Source organism: Chionomys nivalis, chromosome 14, assembly GCF_950005125.1.
Source record: "Chionomys nivalis chromosome 14, mChiNiv1.1, whole genome shotgun sequence".
Classification (NCBI taxonomy): domain Eukaryota; kingdom Metazoa; phylum Chordata; class Mammalia; order Rodentia; family Cricetidae; genus Chionomys; species Chionomys nivalis.
In genome coordinates, this window is record NC_080099.1 from 26,189,998 (window position 1) to 26,211,546 (window position 21,549).

The 21,549-nt window shown below is 43.8% G+C and overlaps 1 protein-coding gene across 1 annotated transcript; it reads right to left on the minus strand.

The window, feature by feature from the left end:
* Window positions 1-600: 600 nt before the first annotated feature.
* On the minus strand, window positions 601-20,713 carry Isoc1 (isochorismatase domain containing 1). The gene is made up of 5 exons (XM_057789318.1): window positions 20,383-20,713; window positions 10,589-10,708; window positions 10,270-10,473; window positions 8,344-8,460; window positions 601-3,255 (listed from the first exon to the last, which is right to left on the minus strand). Exons 1-5 carry the CDS (start codon window positions 20,692-20,694, stop codon window positions 3,109-3,111), a joined length of 900 nt encoding a protein of 299 aa, XP_057645301.1. The 5' UTR covers window positions 20,695-20,713; the 3' UTR covers window positions 601-3,108.
* Window positions 20,714-21,549: the final 836 nt, after the last annotated feature.

Genomic DNA, 21,549 nt, shown 5'->3' on the forward strand with positions numbered 1-21,549 from the left:
TAGAGAAAGCTATCAACAACAGAGACTGAGTACATAGCACAGAAACAGGAATAGAGGGAGGGCACCCCTCCCCTCCACCTGCCCAAAGCTGCCAGAAGACGAGTACAGCCCAGGAGCTTGGCTCATCAAAACAGGAGGGTACACTGATGAGCATGGGCCTCTCCCGGGCCGGTCTACTGTTCCTCAGCTCTAATGACCTCCTAGTATCGCCAATGAAGTGAAAAGCACAGGCTGGAGACACATAGCTGGTTCTCCTTGTACTGTACACATTTGGAAAAGCCATCGCTGTGGTCCAAACACTGTGTCTCTAAAATCTGCAGTTACAGAACCAAAATGAACCTCTGAGTGGGGTCTTCATCATTCTCCTCATCTATAAAGTCATACTAGCCCAAATATTAATTTTGAAAAGGAAAGTAACCCACTTTAATAGAGAAATGTGCTATTTCAGTGAACATAACAGAGTATTCAGTTTCCTGGCTAGAGTAAGTTACCAGCTTAATTTTAGATTAAGTTTGCACAGACATTGAGTATTTCCATAAAGAACCTCATGCTGCTCCCAGGCCCCTTGAGATTCAATACACCAGACCCTTCTTGCTTACATCCTTATGTTCTTTATTTATGTCAAAAAAAAGATTTCACCATCCTATAGAGTTATAGACACTTCTGTTCCAAAGCTTAATGTATTACAATCAGTTCAGTTTTCCTATAATCATAAAGTAAAAGCCTTGCCACCTTCTTGGCATGGTTCACAAAACAGGAGAAGGCAGAGTTCACAATTGTTCTGAGCCTCCGTAGTTACATTCCTGGTCCTGATACAGTTGAATTAATTCAATTCACATTGTGTGACGACAATGGCCTTTGAAGATACCCGTGTCTTTACTCCTGGAGCCTGGAACCATGCTACTTGGCCAAAGGGTGTTAAGGCTGCAGGTGGAATACGGTTGCTAATCAGGGACCTTGAATCACAGGAGATCTTAGGCCAGGCAGGAGGAGGAAGGCAGAAGGGACCTGGGACTAGACCCACACTCACTGCCTGAGAAGACAGCAGTCATAAGAAAAACAAATAAAACAAAACCAAAATCAAAAACAAAAACCCCAAGTGGATTCTAGAAGCATGGAGCTGCTGAATCTTGATCAACCCCTTTACAGGCTCCAGAAAGATCACAGCTTTGCCAGACCAGCTTTGATGTCAGCACAGTGAGCCCCACACCTCTCTAGAGTTGAGAAGAAAACAGTCTGTTGTTCTCAGACATGGTTTCCAAAGGACAGTAATCCAGGGTCACACAGCTGGCTTCAGCTGTGACGAGGCTTCGCTGCCTTGGATTCTCACTGAGATGGGAGAGGCGTGAATACAAAGGAAGCAAACCATTATAAATTTAAACCTTGCAACGCCATTTTTGTTTTTTAATTTAAATAAAGAAAAAAGCTAAAATCAGTATTTTAACAAGCTCTCCAGATAATAAAAGTATGAAAAGCACTAGGTCACATTTATTAGAAATTATTTTAAAAGGCAGATAACTATATGACATTTCTTTCTCATTTTCTAGAGCAGCAGTTCTCAATCTTCCTAATGCTGCAATGGACCCTTTAGTACAGTTCCTCATGTTGTGAACACCCCAACCATAAAATTATGTCATCATTACTTCATAACTGTAATTTTGCTAGTCATGAATTGTAATGTAAATACCTGATACACAGAATATCTGATAAACGAACCCTATAAAAGGATTGTTAGATCCCCAAAGCATGGTGACCCAGAGGTTGAGAGCCATTATTCCAAAGCAAACATCTGAGCACACCAAGAACACTAGGCTGTGGTGTCTTAAAAGGCTCAACGAACAACACATTCCTACAGCTCCAACAGGAAGGCCCTGTATCAACTCCATCAGTCTGGGACTGCAAAAGATTCTCCTCCTTTGAAAGCTCCCATGAATTGTATGATTATAAATATTAAATCTGCTACCTCTGTAAAGTCACTGGAGTTCCTTGACTAGTACTCATGGAGTCACGGGAAACAAAACAATTTCACCATGTAATATATTTTCTCTAATTTAATACAAAGAGAGTAGTGATCCACATATCACAACACACTTTAAAAAGTTTTTTAAGCACTAGTAAGTATTAAGTGAAAATAAACTTACTGATGGCCTAACAATGACCATAGTATTATCCCTACCAAGTCACTTTGATGATGTCAACAGTAACAATGTTTGAATGGCAAGGAGAGAAAAACACAAAGGGAAACATGGAGATTTTAAAACTACTTTTTACATAGTGTTTACTTCTCCACTAACTCTTGTGTGTACCAAAACATGCACTCAGAAAGACTGTAAAGGCATTATGTTAGGGGAACCCTGTCAGTTACCCAGCACTGCAAATCACTCCCATCTGTTCACAGAATTAAAATAACCAACGAGCATGTACAACGTCCATTGGAAGAAGAGCATTAGCACAGAGCACTAAAACGTCCATTGGAAGAAGAGCATTAGCACAGAGCACTAGCCAGAGGGAGGAAATCCACAAAGATGGCAGCAGGAATAAGGAAAGCAGCACAGTCGAGACGGATACCCAACAGTGAAGATAATCTGCTCCGGTTAAATCAATGCACCTCACTCAGTCAGCAACTCTACACTGTGAGGGACGTAGGTGACAATCCATTGTCCCTTTTGTCAGTTCTCATCCAGGAATCGGTCGCCAGGCAGCCTGGGAAGTGAAAACACCACGTCTACACCGACATTACAAGAGATGTTTCACAACTATAGAAAAGTCAGATCATTATGACAGATGTGTTTTATTTCTGTAAAGTACACAATTTAAGAAAACTTCACCAGAGGGAGCACTTTGGAAAGACATAGAGTATATGGTGTAGACAAAACAGGCACCTCCATTGTAATTTGAATAATAAATAAAAGCCCATTAAGAAACAAAGATAAGCAGCACCTGAAGCCTTGACATCAGAACTAAATGCTTCTACCCAATGGTCTAGCTAGTTAAGTGTTACTAAGAGCTGCAAAGGAGGAGCTGCTGTTGACTTAACATTTTAGTTTTAGCAGAGACAAGCGCTTGTCTGGCTTGCCGTCCTGTCCAAGATCCCGATCTTCAAGTATCCTATACTTTGGAGAGCAGACCAGACTCAGGGGCACTCGCCTTAATTAGGTTCTGAATTTCCTTGAATTTCGGGTGGTCTTTGTCAGCCACCAGCTGTAGCAGAACGGCCTCACTGGTGGTCACGATGATCCCAGTTCGAGCAAGACGCTAGAAAACAGAAACAAGATGTGAGCTAGAAATTGGAGGTGATTTAAAAACAGCAGAACCATTGGACAATAACTAGGGTCGTCATCTATAACAATGGTTCTCTGCCATAGCAATAAATTCAGTGATGGAGAAAAGTTTCAAAACCAGATTTATCACAAAGCCATCTTCTTCGTATTAGTAATGGGTTAGGCATCAGTAAAGGGAGCCAGGGAGCCAGCATCAAGATCTGTAGCTACTAGATTACCAGGCTAAAGACGTAAACATGAGCAAAGAGAGAGAACACTGGTAGAAGTCATGTCCCCACGTGTGCCAGCAATTTCTGTCAACTTGATACTCAAGCTGGGGTCTTCTGGGAAGAGGAAAACTTAATAAAGAAAGTGTCTCCATCCAAATGGTCCCTAGGGAAGTCTCTGGGGCATTTTCTTGATCAATGGTTGATGTTGGAAGGCCACTGCACCGTGGGAGGTGCCACCCAGGATCAGGTGGCCCTAGGTTATGTTAAAGACAAGCTATGTAAACCAGTAAACAATGTTCCTCACTGGCCTCTGCTCCAGTTCCCGCCTCTGGGCTATGACCTGAGTTCTTGCTAGTGACAACTGTGTCATGGGGGTTCAGATGAAATAACCCTTTCCTCCCCATTTTGCTTTGGTCATGGGGTTTATCACAGCAACAGAAACCGAGTTAGGATCCAGCATTCCAGATGTGCACACTTCTCAGGGCTGGAACACTTCACCTCTGTTCGCTCTCTCAAATGCGGACATCTTTTGGATTCAAGCTTTAATAATTTCCTGTGGTTTGGAGTTTTGTTTTTGTTTTGTTTTCTCATTTCTAACACCAAGAACAAAAGAGGGAACTCATCTGCATTTACCCCGTGCAGTGTAATCAAAACAGGAGCCATGGGGCATGTTAGTACTTTTACCTGGCATGACTGTCATTTGGTACCTATTTATTTAAAAAAATAATCTCTTCTATGGGTATAATTATAGCTGTCCAGACTATTTTATTGCTAATTTGCTCTCCAGCTATGTAAAATAGAAGTCTGATTGCATTAATAAAATAAGGGTTCCTAAATTCTTCTTTTCAGACTGCAGAAAACAACACCTAAGGACTTGGCATAATTAAGAATACTCTGGTTTAGGAATGATTGGCAAAAGTGAAGGGCTATGAGAGAGGTTTGAGAATCTGCCCCAGGGAATAATGGAATCACCACCTCTTCTGTCATTATGAACTTTTTAGAATGATTAAAGAAGGTTATAAAATCAGTAACTATGTAAAGTTGCCCACTAGAACTGTTCCTAACAGGAAGACTTTGCCAGGTTTCTCCAGCAGAACCAGAGGAACTCAAGGAGGCGAAGAAGGGGGTATGAAGGGGTGAGGATAATCCCATGGCAGAGGACCACTCTTTGTAGTAATCAGCAATCAGACACTCGGGGGTAAAAGGCAAATGGCTATCCAAGAAGCATTTGCTGTGGGAACCTTAGAAGAGGGCATGGGCTTTTCTAGTGCTGTATGGACCATAGTCTTGTCCGTCTACCCTAGCGATCTTTGGTGGTGCACGAAGCTGGTCACACTGAGGTGTACAGTGCTCCTTACAGACTGAGGGTTTAAAAATAACTAAGCAAAGAACCCAGATGAGAAGGAAGGTGTGGTACAGAAAATGCAAAGTTTTTAGAACAGGATCCTGGGTGTGTGCACAGAGCTTGGCCTCCCCAACCTGGGAGGAGCCTAAGCAGACAGTAGCAACAGCTTCTGGTGTCCTGCCCACACTTTCTCTCCAGAGCTAAAACTGGCATTAGGCTATGGAGGCACAGGCAGTCCAACTGGGCCAGTGATAAAGGAAGGCTTCTTCGTGTACATACGTAGAACTATCTAGGTCAGGAATGGAGTATCCAATACTTCATATTCAAGCAACACCAAAAACTACAGGGGTATCTAGTTCAAGAGAGGATTTATTCCGTTCATTCTGCAATTCTCCTGTGATCTGACAAAATCAGGTAAGTGTATGGTGGTAGAGAAATCTATTATGCGATTATGAACATTATTTACTCCAAGGTGACACTCCCCAACAGATGACGAGTACATACAAGGAAACACCCAGTAAATAAAGTCCAGGCCACAGGCCTTATGCTTACTAATTATTCATCTTGCAAGGGAAATGAATGTGACAGGCAATATGGATAAGAATTGTCTGAAGTAGTTCTGCTCTGAGGGAATAAAGAAGAAGATGTGCTGGCCATGTTGCTGTTAACTTTCAGTTCACAGAATAAAAAAGCATTTTCCCCAAAACTGTAGAGACAAACTGCGTGTCTTCTATAGCAAGATGCAATGAAGGGGAGCAGCTGACAAACTGTCAGGCACTGCACACATCACCTGACCTCACCTATGGCACTGCACACATCACCTGACCTCATCTATGGGCACTGCACACATCACCTGACCTCACCTGCAGGCACGGCACATATCACCTGACCTCACCTGTAGGCACTGCACACCATCATCTGACCTCACTGCAGGCTTTTTCTGTCCCTTTGTAGAAGTCTCAGGGTCACAGAATCAACAGAGCAGGGCTCATGACAGAGACTGAAGCAGCAACCAGAGCCTGCCTGGGTCTGCACTAGGCCTCTGCCTACATGCTGTGGTCGTTTAGCTCAGGGCTTTTGTTGGACTGCTAACAGTGAGTGTGGGAGTGTCTCTGATTCTTCTGCCGTCTGTGGGTCCCTTTTCTTCCTGCTGGGTTGTCTCATCCAGCCTCGATATGAGGGTGTGTGCCTAGTCTTGCTCATCATGCTGCATTCAGCTGACATCCCTGGGAAGCCAGCTCTTTTCTGAAAGGAAATGGGAAGAGCAGTGGGTCTGGGGGAGTGGGGGTAGGGCCTGGGAGGGAAGGTGGGAGGGGAAACACTGGTCGGAATGTAATGTATGAGAGAAGAATAAAGACATAAATAAAGTTCATAAGAATGTAGGAGAAAAGTCCTAGAAATATCTTCACATCAAACAAGGCTTTGTTTAGTGTGCATGGCTTTGAAACACTTCAAAGTCTGAGCATTACCATGACAATACAGTTTCCGCTGTGCAGGTAGCTGAAGACAGCTGCTGGCTGAGAGATGGTCCGCTTGACAGCAGCTGTAAAACCTCAGCTTAATAAGAAAGCCTGAGAAGTGGGTCCTAATGAGAGCTTACCGATCTTTGCTGCCAGGAGAAGCAGCACCATTTACTAAAAGCCAGGAAAACCAACATTTCCAATCTGCATAGGGACAGCTTAACAAAGTAAGCATCTACCTATGGAACAATGGTTTCAGGCTCCTCACCCCAAGGCTCTGGGGTCTTTGAGGAGGAAGGACGGAAAGGCTGGAAGAGTGGAAGTAAGTGGTGGTTAGCATCAAGGGCGCAGTATTTTCTAGGAACACAGGGCAAATGCACAAGTGAACTCACAGTGATTTTAATACCACAAGCGAGACCCGTGTAAGCCCCAGACAAATAAAATCCCAGCACAGAGAGGGGAAGGTGGACACACAAATCCACAACTAGCTGAGGAGCCACAGGCATTTGATAGTTACCATGAGAAAGGTGCGTTTGAGATCACACTGCAGGGCTGAACTCCAACCCAAGACCAGCTGAGGCACACAAACTGAACTTGACAGGGAAAGGACTTAACAAAACAAAGTAATCTCAAACTTGGATGGGAAGAGATTTGAAACTGGAAAGAGTGGCAAGTGGGGGATGCTGGAGAGAATTGAATATGCTCAAAAAACACTGCATGAAATGCTCAAATAGGTATAAATACCGTAATAAAGAAACAAACAGCAAACTTCTATCTGTAATAACAACAGGGATTCTACTACCTAGAGGAAAACCAAAAAGGGAGGCCGACCAGGCTGCCACCTATGGCCTGTTCCCCGTGGCCTATCCTCTTCTGTCCATCCCTTTTGAATGTTTGATGGCACTCTGGGCTACAGAGACGACGCAGTTCCACAGAGAACAATGCATAAGTCAGTTTATACCCAGAGTACTGCATGATCTCATTACAACAACAAACCCTTCGGCATTTATTTAAAATTGCTTAGAGTTTGTGTGTGTGTGTGTGTGCATGAACATGTCACACATTGTTCGGTGTGTATGGAGAGGTCAGTGGGTAACATTCAAGATTAATTTCTCCCCTTTCACTGTGGGATTCGGGAATTGAACTCAGGTCACCAGGTTTCTTCGCCATGCTCTTTTACCTTCTGAGTGATCCTGCTAGCCCTGCACTGATCATTCTTTTTTTTTTTTTTTTTTTTTTTTTTTTTTGGTTTTTCGAGACAGGGTTTCTCTGTGGCTTTGGAGCCTGTCCTGGAACTAGCTCTTGTAGACCAGGCTGGTCTCGAACTCACAGAGATCCGCCTGCCTCTGCCTCCCAAGTGCTGGGATTAAAGGCGTGCGCCACCACCGCCCGGCTAGCACTGATCATTCTTAATTAAAAAAAAAAAAAAAAGTAGTTTAACAATTCAGAAATTAGATCCATATATACATTCAAACTTATTGGTGAATTAGAATTAAGTATAGAGGGAGACACACACACACCTTCTGGAGTGAAACCCTCCCCAGGATTAAGTGCTAGCCTCAACAGTCGTGGAACAGAAGGGGCTTAGTTCAGATGGTTATTAGGCAACACTGATAAAGAACGGCTGATCCAGTGTCAACCAGGAAGCACTCACTTAGAAAAGGCTACTCAGGCTTAGATCCATTCTGCCAGAGTCTGGGGCTAGATGTTCCTTGAGTTAACCTGCCTGAACCGTTTGCGATTCTATAAAATTCAGTTTCGGCTACTTGAGACGTCTCAAGTAGCTCATGTTGAACACTACAGTAAAGTGACCATAAAACTATCAAGAAATTTTTAGCATCTGTAGAAATCTAATCCCCCCAAAAAACTGTAAGACTGTAACTGAAAGGTCAGTTAGTGCACAGTTGCTTCTCTGAAAAGCAATGGCCTTGATATGCTCAGACCAAGCTATGGTTTAAAAGGCAAATTATTAGGGACTGCTAAATATCCAAGTCTTGTAATTATTCAGAAAACTCGATGAAGAACTTATTTTTAAGTAGAGCAAGTACCTCAAGAGCAAACATCCTGTCCATCATGCTTCTTGAGGAGGTAGCATCGGCAACGATGTGAACCTCAATGCCTCGGCCGACCAGCTCCAGGGCAGTTTGCTGGATACACACGTGTGTCTAGCAGGAAAGCAAAGTATCACATGTAAGAATGCAGGAAACTGTTGGTGCTTTATATGAGTTCAAAGAGGATGCAAGAGGTCACTGTAATATTTAACAGCACTGTTAGGCTCTCTTGAGCTAGGCAATCTCTAACACACACACAACAGCATTTCTGCAGACCAGGAGCTGGCTTTATCAATGTTTCTCAAGGTCACACTGAACAGACTCCCAGAATTCCCTGCAGTTTCTAATAACTTTCAGCTATGCCCTAGGAGTGGCCTTGAGAAAGCTCACTATTGTCACTCCACTACAGGGCGAAGGGGCCACTGGCATTTGCATTATGTCTACATTCATATCAAGTACATAAGAGGATGAGCTGCTGGACTGGGAAAGTACTGGGGAAACTGAGTCATGCAGAAGTAAAGACAGGCGAAAGCAAACAATTTACAATGCAGGCCAAAACCCATAAAAGCATTTTGTAAATATACATTAGAACAGAACAGAAAGGACTGAGAATCAAATGGCCCTGTCCCCATTCAGTTTAGGCTCCAGTTAGCCAGGTAGTTTTGAGCATAAATCAGCATTATCTAGCGTTGGTTTATTCATGTGAAAATAAGGATTTACTCAGTATCTATTACCATTACTGTACAAACCTTGTCTTCGCAGGCATTGACTTGTAGCCTTGCCTTAGAGGACACAAAGCAAAATCTCCCTATAATGGTAACTACATTACGTAACCAGCGAGAGTTATGTTTTCAGTAGGCCACCATGCCCAGTGCCGACTGTCCTCACATGACTAGAAAGCTCCGGTGAACGACCAGCTACTTCCTCATGTAAATTGTCCTAAAGCACTCCGCTGCTCAGAAAGTATTTCACCTGAGCATGAGAGTTAAGTATGATGACCAAAAAAAGTGCAAAAGCCACCGCATAAGAGGATGAGCTTGGACCACATATTCACACACACACTGCCTAATTTCACAGCTGAACTGAAAATATAAAAAAATACTTAATGGGCATCAAATTTAAGATTACATTTTTTTTCTGCTTTGAAAATCTACTATGATAAAACCTTATTATCAAAATATAACCATTTGTTTGTGTTATTTTATCGCACTGAGTTAATAATTTTGTTCATAAATTTTAAAATTTCGGTACAACATTTGTTTAAAAAGATAGAAATAAGCTGAGTATGGAGGCCACAGTCCTGAAATTTCTGCATGCAGGAGGATTGCTATAAGTTCAATGCCAGCCTAGGTTACATTATGAGTTCCATGCTACTTAGCAAGGTCCTATCTCAAAAAATAAATAAAATAAAACGTAATAAATCAACTGAAATTAGCACTAGGAATCCATGAGTATGTTTTTTTTTTCTTCATAAGAGCAGGAATACAAACCTCCTTGCAGGATGGTGAACTATATAACCTTGGGAATGGGGTGAGGTGGGGTACAGCACAAAAGGTGCCCCCAGTGAAGCCCACTAACACACAAATAAAATAATTAATGCCTTTAGAGAAAATGCAGGTGGTTCTCAGGGCAGCTGAGGATCACTGGCCTAGATTCAAATGCTGTCTCCTCACTGGCTGGCTGACCATTGGCAAGGCACTGACATGGCTATACTTTAGTTTCTCATCTGTGATCCTGGCAGACCAAGGGTACACAGTTCACAGAGTTGTGAAAGTTCAAGGTGGTAACAGCCACAAGGCATTCCAATCAGTACCATGAGGGTGGAGGACGTGTAACAAGTGGTGGCCACTTCCCCTCAGGGTCAATCACTACTAGTACCCTGTAAACAAGACCTCACACCCCCAAACCCAAGAGGGTGCTTACTTCTACTCCAAACAGTACAACACTGCGGACGCCAGGAATCTCGGCTAAGGCTGCTTCCACTTCCGGTAACACCATAGAAAACTTGGTCTTCGGAAGAACCAGTTTGACACCTGTTAAGTCGATTTCTTGCACCGTGCTGCCAAGGCCTTTGGGGTACTGTTCTGTTATGATAACCGGAATTCCTAATATACGAGCTCCTTGTAACTGAAAGAAACGTACCAAACAAAATTGTAAAAAAAATGTGTTGAGTAGCAGCATGAATGCATATTGTGCCTCTTAGCAGATTGGAACAGACAGACAGACAGACAGACAAACATACCAGTCTCTGTCCCACACTAATAATGTCTCCAAAGTACTTGATGGCTGGTCGGAATCTTTCCTGCATGTCACAGCAGAAAAACACAGTGCTGGGAGGCGTGAGGTTTCCCAGGGTCGTAAGCTAAGGAAAGAAAACAAGGATGATCTGGGGTTTGTATTACAATGACATTTAAGGCCAGGGGAGGTCAGTGCGAGAAGAAAATGTTCCTATGGTCTCTCTCAGAAAGCAAACTTAACACAACCAATACCACAAGAAAGTATCCAAACTGGGCGGCTGGTGGCGCAAGCCTTTAATCCCAGCACTAGGGAGGTAGAGACAGGCAGATCTCTGTGAGTTCAACTTCAGCCTGGTCTACAGAGTGAGTTTCGGGACAGGCTCCAAATCTACATAGAAAACCCTGTCCCGAAAAACGAACAAACAAAAAAACCCACCAAAACCAAACAAACAAGCAAAACCAAAGACATTCTCCAAACTGCACTTGGTAGGGAAGGGAGAAATAAAACAAAGACTAACAATATCTAAATGTTAATATATTCAGAGAAAAAGACATTTTAGTCAATTAAAAATATGTTCATATTTCAAAGAATTCTTTCACCTCAGGAGAAGTTAACATCTAAAGTTAATTTTTACAGCAGCACACTTGAATAGCATTCAATGACATAAAAATATAAAAGAAAATATTCAAAAATTAAGAGGTAGTTACATATAATTTTAATATATTTCTTATACTTTTTATTTTTGAGTGTATTTAAAAGCATTTGTTGAATGTTATTGTGAATATATCTTCAAATCAGAAAAAAATATTTACAATAGTAAAATACAAATCTGTTAGTGGTATTACAGGCATGGAAAATATATTTTAAACTATTGCACGCAAAGAAAATAGTGATTTGAAAAATAATCTGTAGCAGAGACCATGAGGCATAAAACTAAAAATAAACAGAAAACAAACTAATTCATAGCAAATACAAAACCACTGGTCTCAATATAAAAATAAGAAGAAGCCACTTGCAAGGGTGACTTCTGGAGGGCAGTAAATGTCACATGGGAACTGCCCTGGGATGGGAAAGGAACCAAAGGGTGAATTCTTATACATTATCATGAGTGGGAAAACTAATGAATTAGGAAGGAAACCGGGAATCATATTCCCAAGACTCAGATCTGCTGCAGAGAACCCACTCCAACAGTCAGGGCCCTCGAGGAGCCGTTAACTGTAAAACTCACACTGAACACAGGAATTCAGCTTCGCTAGAGACTTGAAAGCCCAAGGTGCTTTACCTTCCACTTTGCGAGACAAAGAAAGTGTTTGGTCCAGAAGAAACAGAAGCCATTACTCATAGTCACCCACTAAACCCCCTCTAATTATCCTAAATTCCCCATAGATACCAATTACTAATAATTCCCTGGAGAAACCTATGTACCAATTGCATGGCTGTAGCCTCGGCAGCAGCTCAGCTCCAGACCTGGCCTTACCATCCCTGCATACAGCAGACTCAAGAGGAGAACAGTCCTCCGTGGATTATCGGGGCCTCGGAAGCAAATGTCTTATGGCCAGTGCTGAGGCCATGCTAACTACTCTGATGGCTTCTGTCTGTGCTCTGGCTGCAGACTCTAGGACTTTCATCTCCCACTGCAGCGGAGGCCACAGCATGCACACTCAACCACCATGGGTGATGAGGAACCACCTGTCAGTCAACACTATGGAGAGACTCCAACTTTACCAATAAAGCATTATTAGTAAAATAAGTGCTCAAGTGCTTTGGCTGTTTCCTCACTCTTTTCAAATTATACCTTTTACCTGTTTGTTTGTTTGTTTATGTATATTTATCTAGTATATGCGTGTGTGTGTACATGGAAGCTCTAGGATTTACACTGGGAAGCCAGGCGGCAACTCCAGAGACTCTTCTCTCCTCCTGCCACTGGACCTCTGGGGTAGACCTCAGGTCATCAAGCTTGGGGATAGCACCTTAATCAGCTGAGCCTGAGTGCCTGCCTAATCCCATAGTTTAGCCATTTCCAAAGCAGGGAACATGACCTACACACAGAAGCCAGGAAGACCAACTTTAGTGTATTCAGGATATTATTTTTAAAAGCAATCATTACCATGACTTATGCGTTTTTAAATCCCAGTAAACATTGAATCTTAGTTCACTGTGCTCAACAACTATCTCCTTCATAAATCTGAACAGGAAGTATCACAGTGCCTCTGTGATTAAGGTATATGCTAGAAAACAATTTACTTATAAAAGCGGCCTCTTTTTTGAAATTATGGTAATACAACTTAATCAGACTTGCCGTTCTAAGAGCCAGCAAGTTTGCCCAGGAAACCTCTGGCAAGCACATAAGCTTGCTAAGAGTCAAGCCCTGACATGCTCACAGTTCACAGACACCCAACTATTCACACATACAGGTCACACAAGCTCCCCACCCCAGCTCTCCCATACTAACTCAGTCTACATAGTCTAACATGGTAGGTCCCGTAGGAGGCTGGCAGTCTACATTCTAAATTCACAGAGAGCGAGAGAGTTACCAACAATTAGCAATATAGTGTCAGAGGCAAATTAACAGTGGCAGGAACTGACAGGGGAAATGGGAAAAAAAAATATCCAAAATACAAGAAAAGCAAGCCAAACTTAGTTCCACTGGCGTCTGGTGAGGTAGTAACACACTGTTCTAAATTAGGAAAATGTCATTCCAGTATTCATTTAGAGTGTCAAAAAAAAAAAAAAGGAGGGGGAGAATATGTCAAATAATAAACTATTTTAGAGGAGCCACAAGAGAAAAATGGTCAAAATATTAAGTTATTTTGTTAAATTAGTGTCGAGATAATAAGTTATATTTGGATAAATCCTTACCTAGTCAGAAATCTGAATGTATGGTCTGGAGGTCAGAAGGATAAGCAGCCCTAAAGCTGTCCTCACCCCACAGAACCCTGTTCCGTAAACAAAGAAAGATGCTACAGTGAGTGGTGACACGTTTGATTGTAAAGATGGGTTTTCTGATTGTGCGAGCCACAGATATTTCCCTAGACCCTTGAATGTGGCTGCCCTTGGCAAAAGCCTGCCGAGGAGGAGTGTGACAAACCAATGAGCTAGGCGAACCTCCTGCACGCCACAATGTCACACCAACACACTGTTGTACTTGACGGGAGAATGGACTTCATGAGTCCTCAGGGTCCCAACAATCTCAGTAAACCCCTAAGAAAAACACTATGCACGTGAAGCCTGAGGACACCCCACGCAAATACCTGACTAGTGATTTCCAACACTGTCAAGGCTATTCATAACAATCATAATCAAAGAAAGTGTCGTAGCCCGGAGGACACAGGTCAGTAAGCATATGGATCTAACTGTATCCTGACCTGGACTGTGGATAAGATCATCCTGAAATAAAAACCAGAGAAAAGACAAGAAGAAAAGGCTAGTAAAAACCAGTGTGCAGGGGCTGGAGAGCTGGCTCACTGGTTGGTCAAAAGCATTCACTGTTCTTCCAGAGGACCCAGGCTTAGTTCCCAGCATGCTCTGGGCAGCTCGCAACTGCCTGTAACTCAAGATGCACGTTGCTGCCCTCTTCTGAACTTCACAGGCGCCGGCACTCACGTGCACACACGTGCACACACCCACTGTTTAACGGTTATTCCTGGTTGTCAACGTGACTGTATCTGGATGACTACAATCCGGAAATGGAGGGCACACCTGTGATCTGATCTTGAGGCTGGAAGACACAGCCTCTGACCCAGATCTTGAGGTGGGATGACATAGGCCTTTAGTCCAGACCCTGAGGTAGGAAGATTCACCTTTAATGTAGGCCACACTTTGCCGGATGTTGCTATAAAGGAAACGGAAGAAGAAAGGTTTTCTTCTTGACCTGCTTGCCCTCGCCTTGCCAGCGCATCCATCCCTTCACTGGCACTGGAGTCTACTTCCTCAGGATTCCAGCACATACTGCAGACCAGCTGAGACACCCAGCCGCGTGGGGCTGAGCAGTTACTAGATTCCTGGACTTTCTATTCACAGCTGGCCACTGTTGGGCTGCAGCCTGTAAGTCATTCCAATAAATTCACATATATGGAGAGATTCATTCCATAAGTTCTGTAACTCTAGAGAACCCTGACTAATACACTCACACAGATACACATATGTACTAAAAAATTAAAAATAATAAAAACAATTTTAAAAATATCCATTAGGCAGCTAAGTTCATAGTAAGGCATCAAGCTAGTCCTTTGGTTGTGAAAAATGAACCACACAAAAGTACAATATTAACAACAGGAATCAGTGGGACAGAGGAATACAGAAAGTATGTACTATCTAAGCGACCGCAGCATAACTCTAAAACAAAACACTTCCAAAATGCAAGTCTTCTTTAAAATACAAATATTGGCTTCCCTGGGCCATGGTAGTTGGAGATAAGTTATGACTGTGGAAATAACCTTAGATCCATCAAGTCACAAAAGGAACAAAAACAAAAACCAAAAAATTCTAACCATATTACCCCCCTAATGTAATCATGTCTCCTTCCTATCCCTAAACACACATAGATTCCAACAAGATGCTGTTACGATTCAATTCAATTATAATTCAGGAATTTCTTATCCAACTCAAAAAATTTAATTAAATCTTAATCGCAGGTATCTAAAAGTATTGCCAATGGCCCAAAATATACGTTTTACAACTGGAAGATGATCAGTGCTGCCATGATGAAAGCCGATCTGACCGAGTATCTTCACAAGCAAAAATGGAGCACCTGCAAATCAGTGTGGATTCAAAAAGCAAATCACCTACAAATACATGCATAGACATATTTAAATATAAAAGTTTGATTATTTTAATCAGTAGCTTCCTGAAACAGGAGTGTGAGAGATAGAATTTAAGTGGAAAACTCATTGTCCACTTCCTTTCCACCTGCCATAGTGTGGTACTGACCTTAGATTTCATACTGAGGAGAACAGGAGAACACCTACAGACTTGTCACAGTCTGACACTACCATGCATTTTACAAAATGGTCATGGGCCACTCAGCAACACACACACACGCACACACGCGCGTGCACACACACACAGGCACACACGCACACACACACACGCGTGCACACACACACACACACACTGATATACACAGTTCCTGGAATGGAAGTAAGATGCAGTGTTGAACAGTGTTTCCCCACCCCCTGCAAAGTCATTCTTGAAATTTCTAAGCCCAGAGCTGGAGAGAATGACCTTCCAAAGAGCTAGAGTCCCTGTGTGTGCAGAGACCTTGATTTGAGATAAAGTCACCCCACCCATTGAAGTAAGGTGTGTAAGTAACTGCCAAGGACGGGTGTCTGTATGCTGAGATGCTTCTACAGAGAGATGGACAGACAGACACATAACAAAACTGCCTTGGCCAAGAAAGCAGGGATCGGAGTGATGTTATCTGCAAGCCACGATCTTCCACAAACAGGTGGAGAAGGTCGTGAAAAGATTCTTCCCCTCAGCCCCTCAGGAGGAACCATTCCTGCCCACACCCTTGGGCTGTAGGCCCGAGAAATCTGAGAATGTCTGTGTTGTTTCAGTCCCTCAAGCTCGCAGTGCCTATGATAGTCCCTGTGCTACAGTGTTTAGGGATGGGAAATGTGGTAAGACAGGGGATCTGCCTTCTCACATCAGTAACCTATACCGTCACGAGATAAACATGATCTACTTGAGTAAAAGTCTGAAGGGGATCGAGGGATCGGCACTGAAGTCCTGTTTCCAATCCAACTGCAAGCTTCGGTAAGGCTCTGACCCAGTATCTCCTCATTTAAGACAGAGGTTTCCCCACCCCACACAGGCAGCCTTCAAGGATTCCAGACACAGCCCAGGCCTGTGGGCATTAGAATATGAGTCAAAATCTCGGTTTCACTATGTTCAGTTATATAATTATAGGTAAATCATTAACATCTTCCAATATAATGTCCTTATCTTTAACACAGTTAAGAAAAACAGTATTTTTCTTCGGCTGTGGTGAGATTCTGCAAAACAAACATTTGAGTCAGCACAGGCTGGGATGGGAAGCTCTCTAATGAGATTAAAGATGATTTATCATCAAGATCGCCCTAGAAAAAAATCACTGTACTAATTTAGTGTGCAGAATTAGGAAACTCATTCATAAAGTGTATTTCCAGACACCACCAAAAGGCTCATCATCGAATGATTTATTTCTGGCAAAACAGATTCTGAGTCTTTTCGTTTAGATGGGAAGGGAATATTTCACTGTAGCTTTTAGAACATACGTACCTACTCTGGGCACTGACGTCTCTGGTATAATATTACACCTGCAACTTATCATAAAGTCTGAGCTCTCTGCCTCCCCAAGGAAGGCCAGCTGTGCCTACCCACTGAGAGCCGAGACCTGAGGGATCTCCTGAGACTGTGCCTCAAAGGGATTAAAGTCGAACCTGGGCCAAGCCAAGAGCACACTGACATTTAAATCTACATTAAGATTCCCCTTGACTAACGAAATGGAAGAAAGAAAAAGGAAAAACCAATCAAATGCAGGTCACATGCAGCTCCCACTCTCCAGCAGTTCATTTATAGGTGCCAGCTAATTTACTCACAAGGAACCAAGGGATACAATGGGTATTACTCGGCAATACCACAAGTTTTTAAGCCCCCCATATACCTCGATAATCATATATCCCATAACTCCCTCTGTCTATCAAACCAATAGGCTGGGGATAACACCCTAAAGTCAGGACCTAAGCACCTCTTCTCAGTGTCCCCTAAAGCACCCTGCCCCCCAGATACACCCTGCCAGTTCCCCCACTTGGTCTGGGAGTGAGGTTATCCCTGTGTTTTTCCTGTGACACCCAAACAAGCTAAAGCAAAGGTCCTAGAATCAGCATCTCTACCTTCCACCAGCGAGCCACCAGCAGGCCATATTTTGTTCCTTCTTGTTTGTATTTCTGCCTTTCCTCCTTGACTGTCTCTTCTAGTAAGACGTCTATGCCCCACACTCAAAATAAAAATCTTACTAGAACATGAAAGCCAGACCCAAGTCCTCTCCCAGTTAACCACCCTAAGAACACGTCAGAATAACCCGCCTAGAGCAGCTTGTATCTCCTGCTCTCAAGAGCTGCCAAAACCTTCCCTCCTGTCTGGCCTGTATCTTCCTGACGGCATCCATTTCTTCCTGTCATCTTCTGCTTGAGCTCTTTCTGCCCTGGACAAAGTGTGAGACCGTGAGATGATGCCGGGCTTTGTGTGTGTCTCCAGCATTCCATGTCTGCATCATGCAGATTTGGAAAGTGAGTCATCATAAAAGACCTAAACTTCTACTCCATCTTCCCTTCATTAACATCCCGTCTCCAAAGTCTCTAAATTCGTCAGATTCCAGACACACAAACCATGAATGAAACATGAGCTGTGTGTTCAGCTACCTGCGCTATCAAGCTATCATGCAGACATTTAGTCACTGACAGGGAATTTTTAAAAAGGAGTCCCTAAAAAGTTATCACACTCTAGAGTTGGCAATAGAGATCTTCAAGATCAGCTCCCAAAGAATTGCTGCCAACTCCTGGGGCAATGTGGCACAGCCACCTACAATTATTGCACAAGGTCATTGCCCACACAGAGAACAGCACAGGGAACTAGTAGTCCCGGCCTCGAGTCAAAGGGAATGGGGCCTACCATCCGCATCGCTCCCACTTCCCCAGTAGCCTCCTTGAGTCTGTCTAAGAGGCAGGTGTTGATAGGAAAAGAGCAGGGAGCAGCATCAAGAGAAATGAACAAACAGAAGCTCAAGTCTGACTTGCTTTCCAATCCACTCCCCATTCTCACCAAACGCGAAAAGAAAAGAGCCACGCTGTGGCAGATATCCAGACATTCAGTGAAGACTTCCTGATGCTTTGTTAGCTTGGCCATTATAACCATGTCATCCAGGGCAACTTGCTAACCTTCCCACCTCCCAATGCTCTGCTCTTCAGAGAAATAAACGTTATCACTTCTCCAACAAGAATTGAATCCAGGCTTGCATCCACTATGAAGCGCACTCAAAGACGTCACCTCAGTGTGGAATGAACTCTTCTGCACGTAAAACACCCACGTCAGTAAGGTAATACAGGAATATTCCAGAAAACAGAGTAGCAATGAAAGAAGTATCTTTTCGGAAAATACATCCATGTACATAAATACATGCGTGTTTATGTCATATTCTATGTAAAATATTCTTTCATATTAGCTACAATTATGCTGGGAAAAGGAAATGACTGAAGGAAAAGTATGGCAATTACTAAAGTGAGAATATCCAAGTATTTGTATGTACTTCAAAACATAGACATATACATATGATAAGGGAAAGAATTCTTGGGTTATTTAGTGAGCAAAAAAATACTATTTGTTAGTAGATAAAAAAGAATAGTGATACTGCTATAATGGTTGTTTTAAACATCATTAAGAAAAATCAATTATATATAAAATATTTCAAAAGCCAGAGCGACCTGAATTATACATTGTCTTTTCAGCATGAATGTCTGTCTCTGTCCTCTCTCTCTCTCTCTCTCTCTCTCTCTCTCTCTCTCTCTCTCTCTCTCTCACACACACACACACACACACACACTGAATTTTAGACCCTTTAAGAGTTTAATCATGTCTTGAAAATTTCAAAATCTAAAAATCCCCACTGTAGCACACAGAAAACAAAAACAAACTTAAACAGTGGAAGCCTGTCTCGAAAAAAACAAAACAACAAAAAGCCTAGATTTTTAGTACAGCAGTACAGGGAGCCCCTCACTCTCCCAGGAAAAACAGGAAATGGTTGACAAAGAAGTCTGAATCTTCAATATAGGTCCAGACCCACTGGGTATTTTATTCTGGCCTTATAATGAATCTGTCAAAGATGCTTCCAACATATTGACTGTTTGGCATGGGTAATCTAAATGGACGTTTGGAAGGCTGCAGAGAGCTGTCATCTAGAACTCTTAAAGAGATAAAAAATGGAGAATCTTAACCACTCAAGAATGCAGCTCTCCATCTGGGCAGCAGGACAGGCCACACCACCCACTCACTCCAGCGCTCTGGCAGTTAGCCCATGAACTCTGTCCTCTGAGCAGATGAACTTTAATCACGGCTGAAGTACTCCCTCTGGATCCATAGATGTGGGGGAAGTGGCAGCACCATCCAGCCAGTCTCTGACTACAGATAATAAGCGAAAATTAGGGATAAGCTTCTCAAAATGGCACTTGGATATGAAAATTCATTCTAACCTCAAAGGCCACATATTTCAGTTCGCCTTCCAGAGAAAGGACTTAATAATTTTTCACGTAGAGAAAAAAAAAACTATGGTTGGTGTAGGTCCTAAGTCACACCTACCTCTCTTCCTCTCAAAAGCTTACATTCGCCAGAGAATTCCTCGGATCTTAGGACAGGAGACTGCACTGTATTACACGGTTTTTAGCAATATAAAAATTAATAAACTCTAACCCTTAGGTATAACTTCTTCAGCCTAGGACTCACAGGCTAGCTTTAGGAGGGCTATTAAAGAGGCGACTGCGGTTCCCTGCCTATGGAGGCACCCCAACTGTCACCAAAATGAAAGGAGAGGAGGAGCGCCGGCAAAGTTTGCATGTCTGCAACTGGTTACCACAACTCCCGGAACCAGCCCTGAAGCTAACACGCCCCGCGATCTGCATCACCCGTGAACCTGGGAGCAGCGGCGGCTGCACGGCTACCCAGGAGGCTGCGGCACCAAACCGTGGGGCGCTGGGGACCACACACGTGGGGGCGTGAGCGGCCCGCGGGGACCCGGCAGGGAGGGCGAGCGGGGGCGGGACCCACCTGGATCTGCAGCGGCACAAGGCGCAGCTTGCAGCGCTCGCTCACCGCGAAGCCCTTGGGCAGGTCCACGTACTGACCCCACTCCTCGGCGAAGAGCTGCACCACGAATTTGCGGTGCATGTCGAGCTGGTCGCCATAGAGGCTCAGGAACTTCTGGATGAGCACGTCGTAGCCGGCGCCGTGGGGCACCGACGCGGGCCGCGCGAACACCGAGAAGCAGAAGAGCACCGGCACACCGCCGCCCCCCGACGGCGCCCCCGCGCCCACACCGCCGCCGGCCAGCGCGGCCACCGAGGGCTCCGCCGCCGCCATGTTCCCCCGCGCGTGCGCGCCGCCTCCGCGCGCCAGGCCGAGGGGCGGGCCCTGGATGCCGGAGACCCGCCCGCGCCGCCCCGGGGCTGCTCCTGCAGCCACTGCCACCGTCACCTGTGGCGCCCAGCGCGCGGGGACAGCAGCCGGCGTGGCCCGGTGCAGCCGGGAGAGCAGTGGCAGGCCTCTGGAGAGGACCAGACCAGGCTGCAAATTACCGTCTTCTGACCTGCGGTTGAGATCGGGTTATCTCGTGCTAGTGTTCGGGGAAGGCTTGGAATGGGAACCCAAGGGCAGAATCGGAACTTACTGAAAGGGAAGGTTTTCCTGTTTAAGGAGGTGCAAATCATCACCATCACAATAGAGCAACCCCATGGACACTACAAGATGCCGCAATTCACAAGCTTTGGAGCTCCTTGACCTCAGATCCTACGCATGAAGTGCTGGTGGATATAAGCCTATAATTAGATTTGAGATAGTAATCCTTATAAGATAATGAGTTTGTTTTGTTTTGATAAGATTTCTCGGCTACAACTGTTGATTTGGAACTGATGTTTTTTCGGGAAGCAAGTGCATTTATAAAAACGCATAAAGTGCATTTATAAAACGTCTAAGGTATCTTTTGTTTGTTTTTCATTTCTTCTTTTTTTTAATCCCCCTAAGGAAATCAACTTTCATATCCATTGTTCCAAGTCTAGTTTTTGGCAGCTTGATGTAGTGATTCAGTCTCCGTAGCAATAGCGTATCAAATAACATAAATAACACCATATTTGCTGGGCACAGTCACATTCAGGGAGGTGCAGCAATGGGAAGCAAGCAGTACCTCACCTCGCTGTGGTAGAGAAAGAACATGAATGT

Bases quoted from the DNA above. Each gene is read 5' to 3' on its own strand.
- Isoc1 (XM_057789318.1), bottom strand. From the start codon at position 20,694: ATGGCGGCGGCGGAGCCCTCGGTGGCCGCGCTGGCCGGCGGCGGTGTG. The intron at 8,461-10,269 runs GTAAGCACCCTC...CTTTCCTGCTAG, and splicing joins TTGTACTGTTTGGAGTAGAA to ACACACGTGTGTATCCAGCA. The intron at 3,256-8,343 runs GTACTTGCTCTA...TCTGTTTTCTAG, and splicing joins ACAGGATGTTTGCTCTTGAG to CGTCTTGCTCGAACTGGGAT.